The sequence below is a fragment of the Sebastes fasciatus genome, chromosome 7, assembly GCF_043250625.1.
Source record: "Sebastes fasciatus isolate fSebFas1 chromosome 7, fSebFas1.pri, whole genome shotgun sequence".
Taxonomy (NCBI): Eukaryota; Metazoa; Chordata; class Actinopteri; order Perciformes; family Sebastidae; genus Sebastes; species Sebastes fasciatus.
In genome coordinates, this window is record NC_133801.1 from 3,848,577 (window position 1) to 3,870,691 (window position 22,115).

Consider the following 22,115-nt stretch of genomic DNA (forward strand, 5'->3'; position numbering starts at 1 on the left):
AACCCGGAGGAAACCGGAACATGCAAACTCCACACATGCTGTGGGGCGAAAGTGCTAACCATGCACGGCACGGCAATTTACAACTTTAATCTCAGAAATTCAGAGTTTTTTCTTGGAGTATTACCCCCCTCCCAAGGTTCGTTATTATTAATTTTCTTTTTACCTACAATGCTCCTTATACGCCATCGTAGAAAAGTGCTATTAGCTAATAGAGAGGCGAAGTCCTGCCCCTTCCGGTGGACCATCATGGGACCTTATTTAGGAAAAACTATGAAAGGTACTCAAGACAAATATTTATTTTGATCCCGTTTGAATTGCGCCATGAATCACACATATGATGTTTGTCAATTTAAAAGATGATTTTGTAAGTCAAGAAAGTCTCAGTTTGTTGTAAAACTGTTGAAGTATCAGACTGTGAAAATACGTAATTAAAACACCCAAAAGTGTGGAAGTGAGACATCATATGTGTGATTCATGATGCAATTCAAATGGGAAAAAAAAAATACATATATACAGTATATATATATATATATATATATATATATATATATATATATATATATATATATATATATATATATATATATATATATATATATATATATATATATATATATATATATATATATATATATATATATTTGCCTCTCTCCGTTGACTACCGTATATATTTTTTCCGAAATAAGGTCCCATGGGGTCCACTGGAAGGGCGGGATTTCGCCTCTCTATAGCTGGAACTCCCAATAAGGTCACAGAATCTGACAGGTCACAAAATATATTGTAACACCAGCAGAACACACACAGATGGAATTTAGTACTAAAGAGACAGACTGACTTCTGCAGCATCACATCAGCTGAATGTTGGAATGAGTATCTCTCTATTTCTTACAGCGGACTGGACTCCACAACACCCACATGTGGCCTTCGAGAGTCAAATCAAAGTAATAAGTCTGAAGTGATCCTTCAGAGGAAAGCACTGATTGTGTAATGTATAGCTTCAACATCGTTATCATCGTCAACACAATTAAAACCACGGCTGATATGTTGATATGAATGAGAATCTGTCGGATCTGAGAGTTTGGGCAGAAAGGGAGAAGAGAGGGCAACACACACACACACACACACACACACACACACACATATCATGATGGCTGTGTGAACTCTATAATTAATAGCTCAGATAATGTCCTCCTTGGGGGGAAAAGACCCCCAAAACACAGCAGCTCTTTCATTTTAAAACTTAATGAAATAAATGTCTGTTGTTTTAGTTTAACAGCATTTTCCTGGTACTGACATTGTGCAAAGAATGAGGTGAAAATTCAGTAATGGAGCTACAATCTAGTCTAAGTAAGTATTTGTGTTTCTATTTTACTGTCTTTTACAGCCTCTTTGATGCAATCAGCTGGTCTCTAATCTGTTCAGAACACTGATCTTTACACACCAAACAGTTTGCAGTATGATAATTAAGAGGGTTCTCCAGACAACACTTGCTTTCCTGTTGACAAACATTAGCGGCTGCCACAGGAGGCAAAAAGAAAAACTAAATATCAGCATTTAAAAAGGGGGCTGGTCTTGATTTCCCAACCTTCTCAGACACAACCACAAAGTGTGACAGATCCTCCAATAAACAAACAAACAAACAAAAACCAAAGAGCAGCATGCTGTTGAAAAGTGCACACACACATACACACATCTAAAAGACCAGATACACACCATGCACCCAAACACACACACACACACACACACACACACACACAATTTGGCAAAATACTCCTCGGTAGTTTCAACTAATCTCTTCATCCGTCTCCTCAATGGCAGCTTTCACTTGCGGCTTTTTTTGCATTCCCAGTTCAAAAATAAGACAAATGTAGAAGAGGAGGGATGCAAAATGGCTGCCGCTAAGATGGCAGCTGTGGCATTAAGTGAAAGCAAAGGATTGATATCAGCTTGTTACATTTGTCTCCTCCTCACAGCTCCTCCTCTGCAGTCCGTCGCTGACAAAGTAAGGCAGGAAGTATTTAATTGAATTATCAGTCACTATTTATTTTCATCTCAGCTGCTGTGTCTCTGTCCTCTGATCGACACTAGAGGGCAGCGGAGACAAACAGACAGTCCGATGACTCGACTCTCACCTCCATGACACACTGGTGTCTCACAAACACAAATAAATATCCACACTTTTGTTGAAACGGCTCTTCCTTGTCCTTCGACGAGCTCCCTTCTTCTCACCACCCCCTGTCGTCGTCTTCACACATCCTTTTGTTCCTTCTCCTCTCGCAGGGTTTTAAAGCGCCGGTTGCAGGCCAGAAGTAAAAAAACAGAGCAAGAAAGCGCTCCCTCTCTCGCTCGCTGCCTAGGCCATGTAGAGGAAGGTGTTGATGTCTGTCTCGTCCCTCTTTATGTACTTGTGTTCGATGAGCCACTCGATCTGCTCCTTGATCATCTTCTTCTGAGGCAGAAACATGTTCTTCAGGATCTCCACCAGCTCCGTCTGCAGCTGGGCGTTGCTGATCCTCTTCCTCATCTTCATGATCTGGATGATGGCCTCCTGGACGAGAAACAAAAGAAGCAAATGTTAACATGTTACATCTTTACACGTTCTACAAACTGTATTGTGGACTATTAATCTCCACAAAAAGATTCTGCATTCAGAATCTGAAGGAAACGGGACAAGATTTTGGCATCGAAAGCGTTCTGGTTTCGGTTTGTAGTCTGAGTAGTACTGACATATCATGTTTGAGTAGGCTTTGGTTGAATGCAGGTAAACAGTCCGTGTGGAGAGCAACAGAGTCAGAACGCATTGGCTGAAATGCAATCTGGGAACCCACCGGCTATCATCGGATGATGATTTAGCTTTTTATTGGTTTAAAATTAGCTTGTGATCTGGCTACTCGGTCGTACACGTCGTCTCTCAACTCCAACTCCAGTCTCACATCTCGAGTTGCTGATCGGACTGTAAACAATGAGCAGCGCACGGAAAAGGAAGTCTTGGCCCGGATATCCGCTGGCTACACCGGAACCCCAGAAATATAGACCCTTGACCCCAGCTTTAATAGCAAAATTTAACTTGAGACTCCAGCTACAGGTCGCCCTTCCAGTTAAAACACCTGAGGACAATGTGAGCGCTTTGATGTGTATCTATAAGTGTATTTTCGTACCTGAGTTCTGAGTATTCTGAGCTGAACGATTCCTTCATTCTCCTCTTCTCTCATTCGCTCTGTGGTCAGCTGCAGACGACCAATCAGATTGATCTTTCCACGCTTCTGGACTTTGGAGTTTTTGCTGAGAAAATAACAGACACAGAGACACAGACGATCAGTATCACAAATGTTTTAAGTTCTAAAAGTAATTTCTGGTGAGGTGGCACTGAACAACATGCATAGTTGTGGTGTGGAGCAGGCCTGAAATTACTGGTTTTGCGTCCAGATTCCTCAGTATCACAAGTTTTTGATGGGGAAAGTAATTTATTCTGTGTTTTTTTCCCCACAATTTTTCTCATTTCTAAAATCGCCATAACATACATGAGTGAGAACTCCTGGTTGACGTAGAAGAGCGTGCTGTCTGTGAAGTCTTTGGGCGTGCTAACTGGAGGGTCATACGACAACACCTGTCTCTTCAGCTTGGGGAAGGCCACTAGAGACTGCACACAGAGAAGACAGAGGAGTACAAGTTAATCTTAAAATAAGTTATAAATACTGCCAACGTGTGTGTTTCCTTCCTACAGATGCTACCAACCAAGTATACAGTCACCTTGCATTGTGTTACGTTAGAAACTCCTATCTACCACTAATTGAAATAAAGCATTTAAAATGTTTCCTTGGTCTGACCCAGAGTGTACGGCGGAGCTCTGCGTCAGGCAGCTCGGTGGCCAGTTTGAGGTTCTCAAAGCTGATTCTCTCTCTGGGTCTCTGGTTCCAGGCGAACAACACCGCCAGCTGGAACGTCGTCACCTCCAGGTCGTACTGCCCCACATCGTTTTTAAGGGTGATCTGAGCAGAGGGGACGAGAAACAAAGGAGAAGGTAGAGGAGGTGAGAAGAGCAGAGTGTGTCAGTTTGCTTTAGTAGCCTGACAACTTCTTAAAAGAATACATTAGAAAAATACTGCAACTAAAATTACTGCCCGCTCCATCCCATCTCTTTCTTCAATTCATTAAGTTCAGCTTCACTATAATGCTGCCAGTAAATTCCATCAGAACTACTAGACACATGGTTGAACAGCTCTGGAAACCTCCTACCCCCCACACCTTTCCAACATCTCAGTTGGGGGGCTGCATCGGACTATTTATATAACTTTCCAAAAACGATAATCCGACATTGACACCCACAGAACCAATCAAAATCAAAAATAAATAAATAAATGACTTGATAAATAACTAAATATGTCATTAAATGAACTAAATAATAATATTAAAATATAAATGTAAGCTTTAATTAATTGATCAAATGTGACATAAATTTATATTTCAGTTTTAATTTGCTTCTCTATTTAACTATCTTTGTATTACTTCCCCTATTCATTTACTCTATTCAATTTTTCCTTTTATTTATTTATTTTTATTGCATTTTAAATGTATGTATTTATTTTTAAATCTATTTATCATTATTAAATTGTATGTATTAATTTATGTATTTATTTCTGCATGCTCTTCCCTCCTATTTAGTTCCCCAAACTTATATATTTCTGTATTATTATAGCTTTCACTGTTACTGGCAAAGTCCGCCATTCCCACACGGGATTAAACTACCATCACATACATGAGGGATTCTGTCAAACAATGCACGCATGTACTTCAACGTTACTAATCATTTAGTGAGAATATGAGGGGGATAAAGTCCAGCGGGAAGAGGAGGAGAGATTGCAGGAACAAACGGATCATTTATCTAAATATTGTCCAGATTCCAGGAGAGAAAAAATACAGTATTTTAACTCCTTGAGATTCTGATTTATGGCTCTTTATGGCAGAATTATCTACTTTTATAGCTCACTCACAATGCCGTTGGACATGAGGTGATGCCAGTGGAGTTTGCGACCGCTGTGATTCCTCTTGTAGAAGTCTTCCACCTCAGGGATCAGGTCCTCCAGCTCCGTGGGCAGCGAGACAAAAACCTTCTCACTGCTTCGTGACCACGCCCCGGCGTTCAGGATCTTAATGTTCACACTGTCCGCTGTGGGGAAAAATAGGGAGAAAAACTCTGATTAGTCTTTATTAGTTACACAGAACTTTTTAATCTGATGAAGTACGACCGAGCAAGTTGTCATTGGTGTCTAAAAAAAGTCTAAAATACAAACATTTCAAAATGCATCCAAATCCTGACTGAACAGTATCATTGCTCTGATGTAACTGTGTTTATGTTCTCACAAGTTATATGTCTGCTGCATAAAAGGGGTGATGGAAAGAAAAAGTAATAAAAGGGACACATTACTAGAAAGTGATAATGTTACACTGATTTGTATAAAGTTGGTTCACGTTGTTTTATTTAAAATGATTCTGTTTCTAATGCTGCGTTCAGACCATGAGCGAAGCAAATTTTCACCAGTATCATTTGTGTTCATTCACGCGAGATGCGTTGGAGAGGAGAAGGAGCTTGTCTCCATAGATACCGACAACTTTTATTTCCACCATTTCCGCCATCAACCATGGAAGAAATAAACACTGTTGTTGCTTTGTACATGTTGTTGAAGTCCCAGATATGTCCAAAAAACAAACGCCGTCGTGTCTGGATTCATAACATCACCCGGTGGCGACCTGCATTCAGATACAGCGCAATTGCACTGACTGTATCTAGTGAGCCACACGTCGCTACTGCAGTATGAAACCAAAATAAACAGATTGTGCTGTGATTTAATTGCAATAAACAGATCAAAATGATTCCGAAATAACTACATAATGATGCCGATTTGTAAAAAGTCTGAATTCATGCTTTGTAGGGTCTGTCCGCAAGATGACAAGCAAACAACTTTTAAAATGCTTGTTTTCTGAATGGAGTTTGGATGGATCAATGCCAAGCTATGCAGCTGCTCCATCAACACTCAACATAACGTCGTCTAGGCATAAATACGGCAGCGACGTTGTTGTTTCTATCATAGACAGTCGGTGGTTTATACACACACATTTACACACAGAGTTTGGTCCAGTCTCTGTACAGATATGATGTACTATCGAAGCTCTGGGTGACCACAGACAACTACATTATTTCCTTCCTCCATCTCTGATTCAACAATGTCTGGACGTCAGTGACGGCAGGAGGAGATTCTCAACGCTGAAAGGCTTCCGCGACACAGCGTCAAGCTAATTTCTCGCTCAAATTGAAGTATTTCAACTCCTACGAATACACAATGGTGCGAATTTCAAGTGTTTGCGTCATTGCCGTCTATTCGCCTTTTTGCATTGACTTTGTATGTAATCGTGCCACGCGAAAAGTTTGCTTCCCTCTTGGTGTGAACACACCATAAGAGACTAAAGCTTGTTTTGCTGTGTGTGTAAGCGTGGGTGCTTGTGTGTGTGTGTGTGTGTGTGTGTGTGGTACCTGGCAGTGCCAGCTTGTTGTGTTTGTGCATCTCTTTGAAGACCTGATTGAGGTCCTCTGAGACCTTGATGTCCTGAAACATCCTGGCCAGCTTGTTCACATAATCAGCAGGCATTCCTACTTCCTACAACCACACAAACACACACACACACACACACACACACACACACACACACACACACACACACACACACACACACACACACACACACACACACACACACACACACACACACACACACACACACACACACACACACACACACGACACCAGGGAACAACCCAAAGGAAGAGAAAGGAGGACAACAAGGCAAAGCACAAATTAATTCACTACGTACCTATTTTCAGATGTTTTTCTTTTACCTAGGGCTGATTACTGAACCTGAACTTTGAGTAAACAAACTAAATGTTTCCGTAGTATCAAGGACTATCAGGTACCAAAGCTGGCACTAAATTCTTGGTCATATTTCTCTTAAATTTACGACTTTAATGTCAGAGAATATCCAAGTTTTTTTCTTGTAAATTTTTGACTATAATCTCGGAAACTCTGAGTTTTTTCTTTGAGTATTTCCCCCCTCCTCCGGCTTTATTTATCGAAAAAGGCCCTAATATGCTGTCGTGAAAAACAGTATTAAATTTAGGTAAAGTTCTTGTACAACTGCTTTGTGTTAAGACAAAGTTAAACACTGATGCATTTGAGATGTTTGTTAAATAGAAAAAAGGGTTTTGTAGAAAGATATGTTTATATTTCCCAAAAGCTAAGTACTATTTTGGTACCGAGTCTCTGGTATAACACTGGTGTCAGTGATCCCCAGCACAGCTCTTACATTGTGGATGTATTGTCTGACAAAGAATGTTAAGTGTAACTCACTCTCAGCCACTCCACCATGTTCTCTTCAATTTCGCTATCGGCTGAAATGTCCAGAATCAGGCGCCTGGTCAGGTGAGCTTTGTGGTAACGCATGAACACGTCTTTATTCTGGACGTACTTCAACACCAAGAGCTGCAAGGAGACAAGATATAAGAAGAAAATTAGTGTGATAGGAGAGGGGAAAAGGGAAGGCGAAAGCAGATCACCTAAAAGCAAGTTAGCCCTGAGTTGTGTCCTGTTTAGTACAAGCCGGGCTAACAGGACAGAGACTCACCACTTCTTTGAGTTTGAGCTCGATTTCCTCCGAGGTGAGTTTCTTGCTGAGAGGAGTTTTCCTCAGCAGCATGTCACAGTAGTTCGCCAGCAGCTCAGGACACTTTGACTCCGGCTGAGTCTTCATACCCACACTGGTTGGATGGACACACACACATTTACATACACACCACAACATAATTAACGTTGGGTCATTCCACATCTACATAGACAAAGCAGAGGTTTCCACTCACCCTTTCTGTTTCAGAGGCAGCTCCAGTTTGAAGATGGTGGCGTCATTGACAACAGCCTTGTAAGCCTGCAGGGGAAACAGAAAACATGTACAGGTGAGGACCAAACAAGCAGGGCTGCAACTTATAATTGTTTACATTGTCTAAGTAAACGTTTGCTGTCGACTCACTAAAACAAATATATATATAAAAGACATAACAGATATAAAATTATCGATATAATCATATATCAAGACACTTAACCGCAAATTGCTCCCGAAGGCATAGCCATCGTTGTGTGAATGAGTATTTAGATTAGATTCTGATGGGCAAAGTTAGCTCCTTAGCAGCCTCTCCCATCAGTGTATGAATGTGTGTGTGAATTGGTGAATGCTGACATGTAGTGTAAAGAGCTTTGAGTGGTCGGAAGACTAGAAAAGCACTGTATAAAAGTCAATTTCTTAGATGGCTTTGGAAGTCGGATAAAACAGACCTTATCTCTTGCTGTGAGGAAGCGAGGGTCGTCATGGAAGGCCTCCTTTACCAGCTTACTGAAGCGATTAAACAAAGTCAACAACTGCTCCACGTACTTCTCAGAGTCCTGGAAAAATATACAAAAACACAGACACACATATTGAAAACTACGGTACATTCTGTGAAAGCTGCCCTCCAATATTAACTCTGGTCTGTTAATCATCTCGTTCACTGCACACTGTTAAGTCCTCACTCTATGAGTTCTGGAGTTGTAAAGCTGCCTTCACATGATAAGAAATTTATACATATACAGTATATTGACTACAATCCTGTTTGCATCACAGTTTATTCATTTTGCAATTCCTGCACACCTGTCTACCAGAAATACATTATTTTTATTTTACATATGTTGTATTGTATCCCTGTATTTTAACTTCTGCACTATCTTATGTCCTAGATTCTCACTTTACTTTCCTGACTTATTTTTTATACATATTTAATGAGCATTGTTGGAAGGTGCCTGAGATCTAAGAATTTCTTTGCCAACGACTCCTTCTCTGTAATTGTTGTGCACATGACAATAAATAACGTGAAACTTGGACCGAACAGAGGCAAACTAATAGTTGAAGTGTGTGTTTGTGCACGTACGCTAGTGATAGTCTCGGCAGCAGCCACCATGTCTGCTAGTCCAGCATTGACGATATGTTCTTCCAAATCTTTCAGCATGGGCTCGATCCCGCTGGGAACCTTGTCCATCAGTGAAAACATCAGGTGCAGCTCTGCTCAGGGGGGGGAAGAAAATCAGTGTTACACACAGGACAAGAAACGTAGGCCCGATCCCAATGTCCCCCCTGAGGGCTGAAGACCTGAACCCTCAGGGACCGGACTGACGTCACCTGGTAAATGGAGTGTGAGAGGCTGCAAGGGCCTGGAATGGTATAAATGTGAATGGGACGGCACTTTGCGGCGACATATCACGTTACCTTGACGATGCCAATTGTGGGTTTTTATTTAACTGCCTATTTGAACGTCTTCCAGGCTCTTGCCTCACGAGACGAGTGGTAAAAAAAATCAATGTACTTGTTTTTGTCAAACTTAATTAAGCAAGCAAGTAATGGTGGATGAATAAACCAGGTGTGTAATATAGTCTAATGCTTATATTACTCTGATTTCATGTGTTTTTATGGACCATCTTACATCGTTAATGTTAACGTTTCTGTGTAAATTTAAATATGCCTGGGTGAACACCCATGTGCCGTTCTCTTTTTTTTACCTTTTTTTTGTATGACTCCTGGCTTCCCCTGGTAACCTTGGTAACCCTGTGTTTTGTCACATCGCTATGAATTGTGGGTAATTCCCTCAGGCAAAATGTCTGCGAGAGAGCCCTCACGGACTTGACGATTTGACAGTGGGACAGCCCTGAACCCTCACAGACTCACAGCCTTTGCAGGAGTCATTGAGTCCCCATTAGGCCTCAAGCGGTCTGCTGTTGGTGCAGGCTCCTACAGACTTTGTTCCTAAAGTTAATCATAATTCTTCAACAGCAATATAGATTAGATACAACAATTACTACTACTACCACTAATAATAATAATAATAATAATAATAATAATAATATATATTCATTATATAACAATGCTAATTGGTGGCAACGCTGTGAATGATCTGCATTGCAAAGCCCAACAATACAACAAAGCAAAAGCAGGTAAAAGTGTCACGATGAAACATCCCACCAGCTACCAGACAAATACTCATCAACTGTGAGTGTCGTTTGCAGATTGTCCAGCTCTACTGGCCTCGCTGGCTGGAAACCAACCAAACACTGGGAGAGGCTTTCTATTTTTAAAGTCTATCTGGCTGATGCAATAGTGGATGTTGATACCAACTATGCGTGTGTTTGTGTGAAATCACATACTAACATACCGCATACTACATACTCAATCAGTATGTGCGTGCATACTGCCTACTAAATTAACGATTAAGTATGTCATAACTAAGGCTGGGTATCGTTTAAAAAATGATGATGGCAGTACCAATACCAGTACCCTTAAAGTGATACCGATACTGATAGAGTGCTTCATTCGATACCATCAAGTGAATGGAAACTGTGTGCGTGTCCTACTGGCAACCTCACAGAGCTGCTTGTCCTCAGCTTAAAGCCACTCGAGGCCGCTCCATTCAGTTCGCTCCAAAAAAAAAAAAAAAGCTGCGTTGTATTTTAATCAGGGCTGGCGGCTGCCAAATGTCCTCTTTTTTACATTTGAATCTTCTATTGAGGTATTCAGATGAAGCTTTGAATGTCTGTCGTCATCACCCTAAAAAAATAATCCTCTAACATTAAATCTAAAATTATCAATTTGAATAAAGTGATTCATCGGATCATAAGAGCCAGTCTTTTTTCTATTAAATCAACTTTCTTTAATGAATATAACTCGTCCGTTTCGTTTGATTGCTGCTCGACGGCCCGTTTAATACAGGTGTGTCCTTTGTGTAGAGCGAGTGGTTGCTGCATTACTTACTGTCTGTCTCGTTTCGTTTGATCATCCCTGGACATTCGGCGAGGATGGTCTCTTTGAACGAGGTCACCAGAGCGTTCACACAACACTCCATAAGCTGTGAGGACACACAGAAAGCAGAGACTCACTATTAGGGCAACTTTTAAATAAATAAACGGCCATGATAGGTGCGCTCAATTTCAAATTTCAAGAGACTCAAGAGATGCCCTGTAAATACAGACACATAATTCAGGATGACAAGAGGGAAATAATTGGCTAAAGAAACTGTAAACAAACATGAAATATAAGTTCGTATTGATAAGGGCTGTCATAGTTAATGCAATAATAACGCATTAACGCAAATTTGTTTTAACGCCGCTAATTTCTTTAAACGCCGCTAATTTCTTTAACCATTAACGCAACTTGCGATTTTAAAGTTGTAGTAGACTCAGTTTTAAAGCTAGAGTGAAGATACTGGTATCATATGAAACTAGAAAACCTAATTAATCCATTGGTACCAACCATATCACACTAGCTTGTCAGGAAGGAGGATAAATAACGCTCCAAACTTGTGCTAAATTTTGGTGAGTACATTTTGAACAGGTAAAAAATGTGATTAATTTGCGATTAACTATGGACAATTACGAGATTAATCCTCATTAAATATTTTAATCGATTGACAGCTCTAGTATTGATACTTCAGATCCTGTCGAAGACACTTACAGCTTGAACAGAGTTACATTCACGACGTGTCTCTAGATATCTAAGTGCTCTCTTCTCCTCTTCTCTCAGCTTCGCGTCTGCCTGCAGGGAAACACACATCAACACAAAACACAGATACTAAGAATAGAGGTTATACGTACAAACCAGCAATTAAAACTCTCCTTTTTTCTCCTAACATCTGTCCACAAAATTTAGCTTAAAGGGATAGTTTGGATGTTTTGAAATGGAGTTGTATGAGGTACTTACCCATAGTCAGTGTAGGATAGATAGATACTATACAGATGGGGGATTGGTGACTGTTTTTAAAGCTTTACAAAATTTCATAAGAAAAAAGTGAATGTTCTGCTCCATTGTCTCCACTTTACCTTGCCGTCAGACAGCCCTTTCCGATGGGGAACTGAAGCCGTTATCTATGCTCTCTTCAAAGCCACCAGACTCCACTGAAAAAAACAGTAATTTTACCTCTTTGTTACCACTCTGGTGAATCCAAACTAACCCTTTAAGTCACACACTAACACAAACAGACTAACCGATCGAGGCAGCGATAGACTCCTGTGTTCTGTGAGGTAAAATTACTGTTTTTGTCAAAGGAGTCTGGTGGCTTTGAAGAGAATATACAACGGCTTCAGTTCCCCATCAGAAAGGGCTGTCTGACAGCAGGGAAAAGCTGTGAAAATATTCTAAATATAGCGTACGCTTAAACTGATATTGATTTTTTTAGGTGTCTAAAATCCTTTTTGCTGCCGCCCCCGTCCACAGCAGTACAGAGCATCTTTTCCATGTTTTAAAGTAATCACATCCTTCGTACTAACACTTGTACTTTTAATAATCAGTATTATTGTGACGTACATATTTCATGTAGTTCTGGACGCCGTTCTGTTGCAGGTAGGACGGTGCCTGTGTTCTGTAAAACCTCTCTGTGGAGTCCAGGTAGGCTTTCTCAAAGTTATCCCTGTAGATCTGCAGCTTGTCCTCTGGGTTAGAACACAGGTTCACTGGTGGGAGAGAAGCACAGAGATTGGGACATAAAGTGGTCATTCGCTGTTGTGGTTTTTCGTAATTAGTGTTACTGCTGTACTCAGTTCATTTTCTGTTTATTCCTGCTTACTACTGAATATTTACAGTAGACCTGCAGCAGTAGGGGTTTATTTAATTGGACAGATTTTAGTACCAATTTGTGTTTCTTCTAGGGCTGTCAAAGTTAACGTGATAATAACGCATTAACGCAAATTAATTTTAACGCCACTAATTTCTTTAACGCATTAGCACAATTCAATCTATCGGAGGTTGTAGTGGGCTCAGTTTTAAAGCTGGAGTGAAGATACTGGCATCATATGAAACTAGAAAAACCTTATGAATCCATTGGTACCAACCATTTCATACTAGAAGGCTAAATTACGCTCCAAACTTACACTAAATTGTGGCGAGGAAAAACTGACATTTTCGAAGGGGTCCCTTGACCTCTGACCTCAAGATATATGAATGTAAATGGGTACTACGGGTACCCACGAGTCTCCCCTCTACAGACATGCCCACTTTATGATAATAACATGCAGTTTGGGGCAAGTCATAGTCAAGTCAGCACACTGACACACTGACAGCTGTTGTTGCCTGTTGGGCTGCAGTTTGCCATGTTATGATTTGAGCGTATTTTTTATGCTATATGCAGTACCTGTGAGGGTTTCTGGACCATATTTGTCATTGTTTTGTGTTGTTAATTGCTTTCCAATAATAAATATATACATACATTTGCATAAAGCAGCATATTTGTCCACTCCCATGTTGATGCGAGTATTAAATACTTCACAATTTCCCTTTAAGGTACATTTTGAACAGATACAAAATGCTATGGACAATCATGTGACTAATTGTGATTAAATATTTTAATCGATTGACAGCCGTAGTTCCTCTCTGTTTCTGTGCCCTCTTATGTGTTAATTTCTGTCTGTCTTACCGTACGACTCTCGTACTCCTATAACGAGCTGGGAGTCGAAGGCCTCCCCCTGTCTCTCAGCGTGCACTAGCTTCATGGCGCTGTCCTGCAGGCGACTCTTGATGTTGGAAAAGATCGACTCGTTCCACGTGTCCAACATCAGCTGGAAAAAATATGGTAAGGGCGGTAATAAATGTGCATGAAGTGCACCAAACATGTTAAATAATAAGTCAACCTCTATTTCCTCCCATCCGAGAATAGTCAAGCCCAATTTATTTATGAAGTGCTTTTAAGGGAACTTCTTCTGTCTGTCCTCTGAATCATTCTCCCTCACCCACAACTTCCTCCTCTGCTGCACTTTATCTCTCGACCTTCCTCTCAGGGATCAAACAACTTTCACACGCTGTTCTCTCACAGGAGGATTTTTAGACTAACTGAGATGGCTAACATGCTTTAGTTAGATAGTAAGTTTAGGTAGATATTTTAGTAGATTTTAGGTCACTTTCTTGGTGCATTTCGTCTCCTCTTACTTTTCGTCTATTCTCATCCTGCTTCTGTCAACTATAAATTCTGTTGGCCTTCTCCCTGCCTGTGCTCCATCCTACTGCTTCCTCTTATGTCTTATATGCCTTCTTACCACCTCTCCTCATTCCTCCTCCTTTTTGTCTTTGTGCTTGTTGTTGCTAACCTTTCCACTCAAATCTTGACCTCCCACTTCCTCCTCTCACCTTGCGTACGATGCTGTCCTCCATGTTTGTTTTCTTGTTGCTGCCCTGTTTGCCCATGAGCGTGATCTCCAGCTGACAGAAGGGTTTGGGCAGGATGTCACACTGGGTGAAGAACTTCCTCCACTCTACGATGTAGGCCTTTAGCAGGGCTGTGTCGTCCTGGTGGCTCAGCACCCGCTACCATGACAACAGATGCGAGCAAAAGTTAGATGATACAGGTCAGCCAATAAATACTTATGATGCTTTGTTCCCTGCAATAATTATCTGTCAAGTCACTATCTGTCTAAATTTTGTATTAAGTTCATCGTTCTTTAAAAATGCATCTACACAACAAGACAATTGTCATTTAAAAAAGTTTGAAATATTTCAGGGAGTAATGGAACAGCTACAGTGAGCTGTTAAATGAAGAGCTGCAGGTGACAGGCTGCACACCTGCAACTTCTCAGCGAGGTATCATTCACAACACAGCCGTCCAAGCATTTTCCCTGAAATGTTACAAGGTCTTGAGGTGGGAAATTGGCGGTGCAGATTTCCCTGAATATCGATCCCTGCTCAAATTTTCATGACCCCATGCAGCAAATGTTCCTGAACATTTCAGAGATTGAATGCATGTGTGAAACGGACTTTTTGTGTAATTTTGTGTTAAAAATTAAGAGGGGGTGCAGGTCAACATGTTGAATTGCCATCAGATTAACATAAAGGGTTGCATATCTGAAAGGAGTATACTAATGCCAAAGACAAGCAAACAAACAACAAAAAAACATCAAGATGAAACCAACCCAAACACACTTCTACACACACTGCTTACAGCCTGTGCTTGTTTGATGAAGTCTAGGATGTCCTCTTTGAGGGCTTGGTGGATTTTGGCTGGTCCTTTATCATCCCATAGACACACAGCATGGACATCTCTGGGGGACAGACAAGAAGAAAATGGGACATCACTAAAGTTCATTCGAAGTTGGTCAAGTCAAACTATGCACCTCAAACTCTGGGGCACTCTCCTGAGCTTTTACTCAACATGTTGCAAACTCACATGGTATATAGTTGCAGAAAGAGAACTTGAACTCTCCATGTTCCTGTTCCCCTCTCCTCATCTCATCCTATTTCTCAAGACCAAAAAGAGCAATCACCAACTTCCTCTTCTTGAACACTTTTACCCTCCATATTACCCACTTTGTTATTTAACGTTAGTCAGATAAGTAAAGTCAAGTCAATTCTATTTAAATAGCCCCAAATCACAAATTTGCCTCAAGGGCCTTCACAATCTGTACAGCATGCAACACCCTCTGACCTGGGACACTCGATTTACGTTATGGTTCTTACAGCATTCTGTTTAAATCTGAAATATTGCCGAATAGGCCGCGTTTGCTTTTCGCTTTGACACCAAATCCTCTGCCATCTCTCTGTCAGTCAACTCTCCCTCATCCAGTGTGTGTGAAATCTGACACCTGCTACTCTGAGCTGAGACTCCGTACGGAGTAGATGCATTCACTTTCAGCTTGTAGCGTCCGACTATCTATTGATAACAGGCTGATGAAGAAGCTTTTTATTATAAGAGGCGGTTGTACATCAAGTTGTGGCAGTTAAAGGTACAGTGTGTAGGATTTAGTGGCATCTAGTGGTGAGGTTGTAGATTGCAACCAACTGAATACCCCTCTGCTCATCCCTCCCTTTTCGAGTGTGTCAGAGAACTGCGGTTCCCTTCAGGTAATGCAAAAACACGCAAGGATCTCTCTAGAGCCAGTGTTTGGTTTGTCCATTCTGGGCTACTGTAGAAACATGGAGGAGAAACATGGCGGACTCCGTCAAGAGGACCCGCTCCCTATGTAGATGTGAAGGACTCATTCTAAGGTGACGAAACACAACGATTCTTAGTTTCAGGTGATTATACCCTAATGAAAACATAGTTATGAATATTATATTCCATTTCTGCTAATAGATCCCCCGAAATCCTACACACTGGACATTTAAGCCATGGAAACAAGACTCTTTCCCATCCCAGTTTAAGAGTGGGACACAATCCAACAACAGGCTTACCTACATTGTATGTCATTGTGTGGGGATTATGCAAAGCACAACACATGTTGGTAAAAACTACGCCTGTCTATTAAATGTGTGTGCTGCTGAAATGCACCAAAATAGTACGCTGTGATTTGTGGGTGGTGTGTAAGGCAACTGTTTTCAGCAGCTGTGCTGATCCTGGACCACTTTCTTAAATAAGACATAGGGAAATGAGGGACAGAGCAGAGAGCATCTCTTACGAGAACAAGTCGAACCACTGTTGCTTGGTGACGGCTTCCTGTCTGAGCAGCTTGAGAACGATGGGGCGCATCAGATCCCACTTGTCCTCAAACTGCAGGGACCCCTTGTTCTAGAGGAGATATGGAAAAGGATGGAGTGGGAGGAAGAAGAAGAAGAAGAAGAAGGATGAAAAACAGCAATGTGAAGGGAGGTGTTGAGGAAGAGAAAGTAAGAGAAGACAGACAGAGGCAGAAATGAAGAGACAGACAGGCATAAAGACTGAACACAGACCAAGGGCTGGGGTCAAGTAAGCTAATTAGATTCTTAAATGTTACTGCAACACAGTGCTCCAGAGATGACGTATTTTTGTAGGCCAACCAGGAAGTTAGCATCGCCCTGGTTCCCTCGACAAAAAGCCAATGGGATTGTTCCATTGTTCCATAATAGGACATCATAATCTATTTGTTGATTATAATTTGTATTGTCTATCTGAATCTGCAAAGTAGTTATCAAATAAATGTAGTGGACAGTAAAAAAGTAGTATTGTAGACAGTAATGTTAAAGGTCTTTTATATTATAAAGCAGGTTTAAGTGCTATATAAATACTGTGAAAGTATTGAAGCGTTCAATATACAGAGAAATGCGCACAGCCCATATTCAGAAATTGTGCGTTTGAAACAAGCCGTCAGGATTTCTGTCCATTTGTGATGTCACAAATATACAATATTTAGATCATTTCCCAGTTTTAAATGTAATCATTCTAAACGTGTCCCGTTTCAGACAGAGGGTAAATACAGGTATATTCAGGCAGACAGTACGAGGAAAATAAAGATTTTTTTTACATTACAGCATGTAATGTAACAAAATCCTTTGTCCCCGAGCCATCAAACTGTACAACACCTCTCTAGGGAGGGGGGGGACAAAGGAGGACGGTCTGCAGGACAGATAATAATGCATACAATGCACTTTCATAGACTAAGCTGCTGGAGTTACCCTGCACTATACTCATTTTTAACAGTCTCTTCTCCACTATATTCACTTTTTTAATAGTCCTGTATCACAGCTGTTACTCTGCACTATATTCAGTTTTAACTGTTTTCTTCATCTCCTTGTATTTTTATATCTGGTATATTTTTTTTTTTACTTTGTACTTTGCACTACTAACTTTTATACTGCCTTTTTACTAACATGTTAGCTCTAACGGTTAGCTCTAATTATTAATTAATAATACCTGAACAGTCTACTTTACAGCGTCAATAACTGTTCCTCTACTGGGAGAGATGATGTTTAAAAGGGCCTAATGGACACAGACAGTGTATTTTTGTAATCTTTGACAGGAGCTCGGTTTGTTACCGAGCCAACATGGTTATGTGCGCCCCACATGGGTTATGCTGTGGGTACCTGGGTACCAAGTGGGTATGGGCCCAAAATGGGCATCTTATCTGGGGCCCACTTGGATCAACTAAGTTGGTCCCACATGGGCTCCCCATGTGGGCTACCCATGTGGGTCCTAGTTGGGTCACTACTGGGAAATTAGTGCATGGGGCCAACATAGAAACTGTGGACAAACCCACTTACAACCCATATTTCAGCCCATGGAGTCCCCATGTAGTACCCACATAGAACTTAAAGCAGGGACCAAGATGGGTCTTGGGTATGTTGCCCAGTTGGGGCCCACATAACACCCATTATAATCCTGCATGGAAACCATGTGGGCAATTGACATTGGGTCATTATGGAACCCGCGGACAATCCCATATAGGGCCCATTTTTCAGCCCTTTACTACCCACATGGGCCCCACATACAAATGTTGGCTGGGTAGAAGCTAAAATAGAGTGTAATACACAAGAGTAAAAGTTATAGTGCAGGATAAGATCATTATTTGATTTAATAAAAGGCAGCAGCAAACAAGAACGTTTTAAGCTTTGATTTAAAAGAACTCATAGTTGGAGCAGTCCTGCAGTTTTCTGGGAGCTTGTTCCAAATATTTGGTGCATAAAAAGTGAACGCTGCTTCTGCTTGTTTAGTTCTGACTCTGGGGACACTAAGCAGACCTGATCCAGATGACCTGAGAGGTCTGGATGGTTCATAACATAGCAGAAGTTCAGAAATGTATTTTTGCCCTAAACCATTTATAAAATGATCAGGGCTCCAAACTGTTCAAGTGTACCAAGTTTCATGCCTTTATAAAAAAGTGAACATCATTTTCACATATCACCTGGAATATAACCTTTGCTACTGAATCGGGGCCTCATCAGTTGGAACAAGTTTATATTGACAATGAGGTAAGAGTGGGAAAACATAAAATAATGGATAGAGAATTAATTTCTTAGGAAAGTTTTTTGAGTTTTTGTATTATTTTGTGTTTCTGCTGCTTAGAAAGCCATTTACAAACGGCCCCAATAACAGAATCCAATGCAAAGTTCTGACATTCTATCAGATTCAAACTGCACAAAGTTACATTTATTCTCATAGGAAATGTTATTGTTGTTAGTCATATAATATATTTTTTTAAAGCTCTTTTTGTGCTCTTTATGTTGGAACTATCGATAGGCACATCAGATCAATATGAAGTTAGTTATAAGGGCATTTGCAGTGGCATTAAGAATTTGCCCCATTGCGGCATTAGAGGTCAAAGGTCAAATTCTCTTGACCTCAGTGTCATGACAATGTGACCGATGGATAGATTATAGTCTAAGCTTTACAATGATATATGACTTCATGATATTGTGTGTTGGTTTACCTCTTTTATACTGGATCTATGTGTAAAATGGCAAAAAAAGATGGAAACAATGTAATGATGGAGGGATGAAAAAAGGAGTGATAGCACATAGAAAGCTACCATTGCTGCAATGCTATCATGCATTTTCCAACACTAGGGACATAGACCTTTAAAAAAATCACTATGAGTCCTGGTCCCTCCAAAGTGGCATGACGGCCACATTTTGGGGGTCTGGATCATGGACTATTAGTGCTTTGTAAACCAGCAGGAGTATTTTTAAATCAATTCTCTGAGAGACAGGGAGCCGGTGTAGAGACCTCAGAACTGGACTGATATGATCCACTTTCTTGGTCTTACTGAGGACTCTAGCAGCAGCGTTCTGAATCAGCTGCAGCTGTCTGATCGATTTTTTAGGAAGACCAGGCTACAAAATAGTAGACCTAATAAACCCTCTGAGACCCACAATAGACCAGCTTTTGTCTCTTTTAGGGGGGTACAGGAGGTCTTTAGGGGGAGACAGCAGGTCAACAGTATAGATGTCACATATAAGTGGTGTACATCATCTGAAAGCTGGGAATCTGAAGATTCTGCACTGTGTGTCACATTGTTCTAGTCATAAATCAGAAATAAACATGAATTAATTAAAATAAATTGTGAAAGTGTATTTATGATGGCCATTCCTCATAAGTTGTTGCAGCAATTTTGGGGTATATACCATTTGTTACACAGATTTGGTGCTAAATTTAGTGTAGAGACCTCAGAACTGGACTGATGTGATCCACTTTCTTGGTCTTAGTGATGTGTAGGTTGTTTGTGACAGAATAAAACCAACTGTCTACATCCTAATGCATGTACTTCAACATTTGTTTCATATGCCCATTTCTCCTCTCAGTAAAGAGGAAACTGAAAACCATCATATGTTTGTTTTGGTAAAGTTGCCATTTATTACTGTCTAGAGCCAGCTGTTACTGAATATTAGAACAAAACAATGTATTCAATACTTGGGCAGAAGCAATGTCTTTATCCCATCTCCCTACATTTACAATCAGCTCTATTTATTGACTGAAGTGAATTTAATGAGAGACCTCAGAACTGGACTGATGTGATCCACTTTCTTGGTGTTAGTGATGTGTAGGTTGTTTGTGACAACCCCATATAGGGCCCATTTGTCAGCCCATTTACTACCCACATGGGCCCCACATACAGATGGTGTCTGGGTAGCTATAGCCAGAATAACAGCTCTAACATGTTAGTGCTGTCAGCATAAAGAGAAGCAGCTCTATGGAGGAAGGAGGAGCAGAACTTTATGTCCCCTTCGGTGTTGGGTTTAGGGCTTTATCCGGTTCTGGTTCGGCTCTGGTTCGTCGTCACTGAGATGCCGGGTGACTCGGCTTCGGTTCGGTTTCGTTTACAGAAGAGTGGTTCTGTTAGAGGACCGGTTCTGGTCGAGTTAGGAGGTCATAAACTGAATAAATCCACCAGACTCAAACAACGACAAACGGTGACAAACTGTGACTTCAGACGCTCCTATCTGTGCTCTTATTCCACACATTTAACAGCATTAGTGCACAAACACGTACGCCACATAGTGCATTTATATATATAGGCACTATTAGTGAAATATGTGAAGACTAAAGAGTTTAAATCTGCACACAAATGAGAGGAAATCCGATATATTCAAGTGCTTCTTACCTTTAACAAATTAGACGTCGCCATGTTTCTTCAACTTATCATCTCGTGGAATCTCGCGAGACAACAGGTGCTACAGCTGTGCTCGGGATGACGTCATGGGAACCCTGCACACTAACAGTAACTGTGGTGGGAGAAATACTATAAGATCCTTTACTTCAGTAAAAGTACTAAGAGTATTAGTACTTTAATACTGTGAAAAAACACTGTGAAAATACTCCACTTCAAGTAAAAATCCTGCATTCAATGTCTTATAAGTAACAGGATCTAAGTATTGTCAGCAAAATGTACTTAAGGTATAAAAACTAAAATTACTCATTGTGCAGTAAAATGTTCTCTGTCAGTGTTATTATTGTATTGCATTATATATATATTATATATAAATTCATTCATTCATTCATTTATATAAATATAAATTAATTCATATTAAGAATAATATTAATTTGAATTAATTTACATATATATATATATTGGATTAATATTACTCCTGCATTAATGTGTATATTGCATTTTTCTGCTTTAGATTGGTTGGTTGAAGGTTGTGCTAATTTTCAGTTCATCAGAAATATTCATAATCAGGTTTATTTTGCCAAGGAGAAGCACGCAAGAAGCAATAAAAATATCCATTTAAGAAAAATATATAACAAAATATAAGAATCGATAAAAATATCTATTTAAGAAAAAATATATTAAAAAAATATAAGAAGCAATAAAAACTACTTTATAGACAGTTTAGATGGTTTAGTCCAGTGGTTCCCAATCTAGGGGTCGGGCCCCTCCAAAGGGTCACAACATAAATCTGAGGGGTCCTGAGATGATATATTAGAACCATTGGTTTGATTTTTTTATTGAACAATTCATTGTACTTTATTGAAAAGTAACTAATTACAACTGGAGTAAAAAGTACAATATTTCCCACTGTGGATAAAATGGAAATACTCAGGAAAAGTACCAGTACATTGTACTTAAGTACAGTACTTGAGTTAATGTACTTAGTTTCCACCAATGTCATTTCCATAAAAAAAGACAATGAGGAAGCGCTTTGGCTTCAATAGGAGTTGTTATCTCATCAGCAGATAACAGATGAGAGTGAAGACAAGACAAAGTGATTCAGTTTATCTTTAATCATCAGTGATTATAAATCTTTAAGTGCTGCTTGGCTGTCTTCAACACATTACTCACACAGATAAGTGACAGAGTGATCTTTGCCCTCTGAGTCCGTTAATC

The 22,115-nt window shown here is 40.3% G+C and overlaps 2 protein-coding genes across 3 annotated transcripts in view; both read right to left on the reverse strand.

Moving 5' to 3' along the window:
* Window positions 1–22,115, reverse strand: part of dcun1d5 (DCN1, defective in cullin neddylation 1, domain containing 5 (S. cerevisiae)) — a 46,242-nt gene that overhangs the window by 13,588 nt on the left and 10,539 nt on the right. The window lies entirely within an intron of this gene.
* On the reverse strand, window positions 1,151–21,015 carry LOC141771123 (cullin-5-like). Of its 2 annotated transcripts, XM_074641059.1 has the most exons (19): window positions 20,892–21,015; window positions 16,497–16,606; window positions 15,044–15,143; window positions 14,236–14,412; window positions 13,529–13,670; window positions 12,424–12,569; window positions 11,575–11,655; window positions 10,876–10,969; window positions 9,005–9,135; window positions 8,376–8,483; window positions 7,907–7,971; window positions 7,675–7,807; window positions 7,401–7,532; window positions 6,530–6,653; window positions 4,992–5,167; window positions 3,828–3,989; window positions 3,522–3,640; window positions 3,159–3,282; window positions 1,151–2,548 (listed from the first exon to the last, which is right to left on the reverse strand). In XM_074641059.1, exons 1-19 carry the CDS (start codon window positions 20,913–20,915, stop codon window positions 2,354–2,356), a joined length of 2,343 nt encoding a protein of 780 aa, XP_074497160.1. In that variant the 5' UTR covers window positions 20,916–21,015; the 3' UTR covers window positions 1,151–2,353. The 2 variants fall into 2 exon arrangements, with proteins under 2 accessions (XP_074497160.1, XP_074497161.1); XM_074641060.1 differs by lacking the exons at window positions 16,497–16,606; window positions 20,892–21,015 and having other exon boundaries at window positions 15,015–15,140.

Excerpts from the sequence above, each read along its gene's own strand:
- LOC141771123 (XM_074641059.1), bottom strand. The coding sequence starts at position 20,915 with ATGGCGACGTCTAATTTGTTAAAG. Across the intron at positions 16,607-20,891 it reads CGACGTCTAATTTGTTAAAG|AACAAGGGGTCCCTGCAGTT; the intron begins GTAAGAAGCACT and ends TATCTCCTCTAG. Across the intron at positions 7,533-7,674 it reads AGCTCAAACTCAAAGAAGTG|CTCTTGGTGTTGAAGTACGT; the intron begins GTGAGTCTCTGT and ends GTCTCCTTGCAG.